Source organism: Nanorana parkeri, unplaced genomic scaffold, assembly GCF_000935625.1.
Source record: "Nanorana parkeri isolate BGI_ZX_2015 unplaced genomic scaffold, ASM93562v1 scaffold379, whole genome shotgun sequence".
Classification (NCBI taxonomy): Eukaryota; Metazoa; Chordata; class Amphibia; order Anura; family Dicroglossidae; genus Nanorana; species Nanorana parkeri.
In genome coordinates this window covers 1,128,430-1,133,208 of record NW_017306647.1, presented here as the reverse complement: position 1 = coordinate 1,133,208, position 4,779 = coordinate 1,128,430, and the positions used below count along the sequence as shown (strand labels likewise).

The following is a 4,779-nucleotide window of genomic DNA, read 5'->3' as shown; positions in this document are numbered from 1 at the left end:
GATGGGGAGTTCCCGGTTCTAGTTTGTGTTTCCACCCCTTTCTTATTGCTTCAGTGGTGAGTTCCCGGTTATAGTTGTGTCTCTGCCCCTCCCACAAGACTCCTGTGGGGAATTCCCAACCATAGTTTGTGTTTCTGCCCCTCCCACAAGGCTGTAATGTATTTGCAGTTTGATTCTCTATCTGTTGTGGAGACTCCACTGCTGGAGGGTGACACCGTGCTTTGGTTCTGTAATGTTCAAGGCAGTTAGACATAACTAAGAATTCTTGGGAGGATCCCGCCCCAATGGAACCCCCGAGAGATACAAGAAACCAGCACGTGTTTCACATAACCATCAGCAAGAACAAAACCAATTCTAAGACGAGGTTATATTCTGTAACAATACTCTCTCCTGCTCTCCTTAGAGCACCTCTAAAGAAGACCACCCATCTGTCACCCGGCTGAAGCGATACATCCTGACCTGCGGGACTCGGAGGAACTACAAGAAGCTGTTTCAGAACTGCCGTTCGGTGAAGTCAATGGCGGAGGTGCTGAAGAAGGAGCTGGAGGACCTGGGGGTGAAAGGTGAGCCGTGAGGAGCAGCAGATCTTTGTCCTGTGTGTTACCACGAGGCTTTCCAAATCAGAAGTGAACGAAACTCAGTCACTTCCTGCTATGGGTATTGGACAGGAAGTAAAGGTAAATTAGCCTAGTGAGACACATAGGGCAAAAAAAGCTGATAGGGGTTGTAACCCTGCCTTGTGTTATCAAAAACTAAAAAAATAATTCTGGCTTCAGTTCTGCTTTAAGGGGCATGTTGGGGGAAGAGAAACGAGTAAAGACGAATCTTATAAATAGACAGCATGGTCTGGAAGCGCCTTTATTCCTCCTGGATGAATTCAGCTTTACCTCATTGCCCTCAAACACCCCCTCCTATCTCATAAGTGGACATTTATTTTTCCCAAAAACCTTTATTTCTTTGGGACCCCTCCGGGTACTTCCGGAATTCTCGCCTAGGCAAAAATGATGTTCCCGCAGCCTCATGGGATACTAAGTTCATGGATCCCTGTAGGCCTCGGGGTGCTCTATGGCACATCACCAAGGGGCTGGCTGTCTCTTGTTTCTTGCAGCTGGCCCCAATGGCACTCCTATGCCGCATCCTCAGGGGGCCCGCGACAAGAACCCAGAAGAGAGAGCCGGCCCCCTGATGATGTAAGGAAGGTGGGTGTGTTTGACCGATCAGTGAGAGAGAGGGAACATCAATGCCATGAAATTGCTGATATCTGCATGATTGCACTACTGAATCACATAAGAGGAACTTCTCCCACCCGTGTTCATTTATTTTATTTCCACTTGCCTTGTTTGCTGCTTCATCCTGAAATTACATACCCGTACGTCCAGCAACTAAAGTGTTGTCCTGCTGCAATTCAGTGAACCACACCTGTTCCCGAGCCGCCATCTTTCTTTTTACATCATCAGGTGGCTGGCCATCTCTTTGGGGTTCTTGCAGCTGGCCCCCTGAAGATGCAGCACATCAGCGTCATTGGGGGCCAGCTGTCTCTTTGGGGTTCTTGTAGCGGGCCCCTTGAGGATGCAGCACATCAAGGTCACTGCGGTCAGTTGTCTCTTTAGGGGGCCTACTGCAAGAACCTGGAGGATGCAGCACATCAGCGTCATTGGGGCCAGCTGTCTCTTCCGAGTTCTTGCAGTAGGCCCCCTGAGGTTACAGCACATGAGTGTCATCAGGGCCAGCTGCAAGAAGAGATAGCCTGGCCCCCCTGTGGACATGCCATAGAGCACCCCGAGGCCTCCTGGGATGCATGAAGTTAGTATCCCATGAGGTTGTGGGTGGACAGGACATAATTTTCACCTAGGCAAGAGTTCTGGAAGTGCCAGGAGGGGTCCCAAAGAAATAAAGGGGTTTGGGAAAAATATCCATTAATGAGATAGGAGGGAGGGTTGGAGGGCAATGAGGTCAAATGGGTGGGGAGGCTGAAGTCTGCTTTAAGGGAGACCTCATCCTTTTCCCAGAGGTAAGTCCTGTGCCAGTGTTGTATTTTATTACGGTCATTATCTAAAACTCATGAAAACACAGTTGAAGCCTCTGGGTTCTCTTCATGGAAGGTGATGGACTCTTTGTTTTAACACAGGAAAGCCGACTCTGGAAAAGTGCCGTGTCGTACGGCTGAAGAGGGAAGAGGCGGCTGAGCTGGCGGAACTGGACACCAGTAACATCATCGCCACGGCAGGTGAGACTCAAAGTCCTTCTACCAATTTGTTCCAGAACGGCAATGTGTAAAAAGAGTACTAACCCAGATCAGCCAATCAAACCTTACTCCGCTGCAGTCAGGTCATTGAGCGCTGAATTCTGATTGGTTGCTGTGGGCTTCTGCACTGCACACACTGCTCCTAGTGTTGTTAGCGCGTGCTTGTGTTATTGGGCCACCGAAGCTGCTTATGGGTATTGATGAGGCCCATTACCATGCTGCCGGCCAGAACCATCCACCGTTTGTAACACAATAGTGGTCCTCCTAGGCTCTGAATCAAACTTTCCCGATGTGTCCAGGCATTTCCGAAGTGATCACAAGGTGCTGTCAAGGCATCGAGGAGTGATTGTTAAGTGTCTCCAGCGGTAACTGGTCATGCAAAGAGGGAATGAGGTCCCTACTGTTATTTCTACACGCAGTCTCTGTCTTTTCTGCAAAAACCGGCACACTGCCACAGGAGCCAAAAGTCCAACAATGGCATTGGCCAGCGAATACGATGATATGCCCGGAGCTCAGGCTCTCTCTCTCCCTCTCTGTCTCTCTCTGTCTCTCTCTGTCTCTCTCTGTCTCTCTCTGTCTCTCTCTGTCTCTCTGTCTCTCTGTCTCTCTGTCTCTCTCTCTGTCTCTCTGTCTCTGTCTCTCTCTCTCTCTCTCTCTCTCTCTCTCTCTCTCTGTCTCTCTCTCTGTCTCTCTCTCTCTCTCTCTCTCTGTCTCTCTCTCTCCCTCCTCTCTCTGTGTCTCTCTCTCTCCCTCCTCTCTCTGTGTCTCTCTCTCTCCCTCCTCTCTCTGTGTCTCTCTCTCTCCCTCCTCTCTCTCTGTGTCTCTCTCTCTCTCCCTCCTCTCTCTCTGTCTCTCTCTCTCTCCCTCCTCTCTCTCTGTGTCTCTCTCTCTCTCCCTCCTCTCTCTCTGTCTCTCTCTCTCTCCCTCCTCTCTCTCTGTCTCTCTCTCTCTCCCTCCTCTCTCTCTGTCTCTCTCTCTCTCCCTCCTCTCTCTCTGTCTCTCTCTCTCCCTCCTCTCTCTCTGTCTCCCTAATAAGACCGAATGATGACTCAGGAAAAACACGATCGTTCCACTTTAATTATAATTTATTTATAAGGAGCCTTTTGTCTCTTCTTATGGTTGAGCGAGCTATTAAAGTTGTAATCTGAGTGAGTTGGCCGGAAGGGATGCAAAGAGATATTGTACTTCGTATGAATCGTATATGAAAGGAACGGTTTGGAGCTCAGAACTCCAGCCAGGGCTTTCTTTTTATTTGATAGAGCGGGGAGGTCAGGATTTCATTGCCGTCTGTGGCCCCCCCTACATGTAAACTTCCTGTCCAGGTGACCACAGAGCACATTGCTAGTTAACATTGAGGCCTGCCACTGGTGATTTCTCATTCTGCAAATGCTAGTTGCCTGGCTGTCATAGCCAACATCTAGCTGACCTAAAACAATTACGCAGAAGACGACTTCCTGGGGGGGGGGAGGTTAAGCATGACAGCCAGGCAACCAGCATCTCCAAAAGGAAGTCAGCCACCTCTTTCCCCTGTAGCTACCGTGTTTCCCCGAAAATAAGACACTGTCTTATATTTTTTTGTGGCTCAAAAAAAAACACACTAGGTCTTATTTTCGGGGTAGGTCTTATTTTTTTTTAATGTACAACAGTCTACATGTGTTCATGTACACAACTATGGTGATCAGGGCAATCGGGTTCCGTACCTCTCCAAGAGCAATTTGGTAACCAATCGCTGGCCAGAATGAGCGAAGCGCGCTTTCACTATGGATTCCTCACAGGCGGAGAGCATTTGGTATCACTCCGCCTGTGACAGGAGCCGGCACTATAGAGGAAACATCAGCTTATGCGGCTCTGCTCCCTCCGGTGCCGCCTCGCTTCCTCTAGCGCTGGCAGCGTTGGCACCGCCGATTCTCTCCCGCGGCTCTTCAAGTTCCCCCTTATGCCACCGTTGGCCCTGCGAATGGTCACAACTAGGTCTTATTTTCGGGGTAGGTCTTATATTTTAGCAATTCCCAAAAATAGTACTAGGTCTTATTTTCTGCGAAACAGGGTACCAAACATGGGGTGTACCTGATATGGTTAGTAACTTGCCAGGTACAGATGGCAGAACTAATGACAGCCCTGGGTCGCCTACCTCCCTGTTGCCGTGAGCTGTCGGCTTTCTGATGGCGCCCGATCATTTCTACATCTGTGTGAAGGAGCCATCTACCCCGCTGCCATGTGCCCGTGCTTACCTGCCCTTCCTGGGTGCCAGGAACCTCCATAGCGGGTGTCAGGATGGAGATCCACAAACATTCGTCTGTACTGGGTAATATTAACCCGGAAGCGTTCAGCTCTGAGCACTTCTGGGTTTATAGCTGTCAAATCCCCGGACACTATGGCCAGGTTAGAAACTGAAGAAGCACAGAGACGGAAGTGACATTTTAATGTGTGTGCAAAAAAATGAAAGGGGGGGAAGAAAATGGTTCTGGCAGCACAGGGGGATATGGGTGATATTTATTTTACAATGTGTAAATGAATAAACTTTATTTTGCTGA

At 49.4% G+C, this 4,779-nt stretch overlaps 1 protein-coding gene across 1 annotated transcript in view; it reads left to right on the top strand.

Annotated features, from left to right (window-relative positions):
- The window catches only part of HIRIP3 (HIRA interacting protein 3), a 12,811-nt gene that overhangs the window by 7,907 nt on the left and 125 nt on the right, over nucleotides 1-4,779 (top strand). The window contains exons 6-8 of the mRNA XM_018559087.1: nucleotides 404-563; nucleotides 2,129-2,273; nucleotides 2,545-2,610. Of these exons, the coding sequence (XP_018414589.1) occupies nucleotides 404-563; nucleotides 2,129-2,273; nucleotides 2,545-2,610 (371 nt within the window). The remainder of the gene's footprint in view (nucleotides 1-403; nucleotides 564-2,128; nucleotides 2,274-2,544; nucleotides 2,611-4,779) is intronic.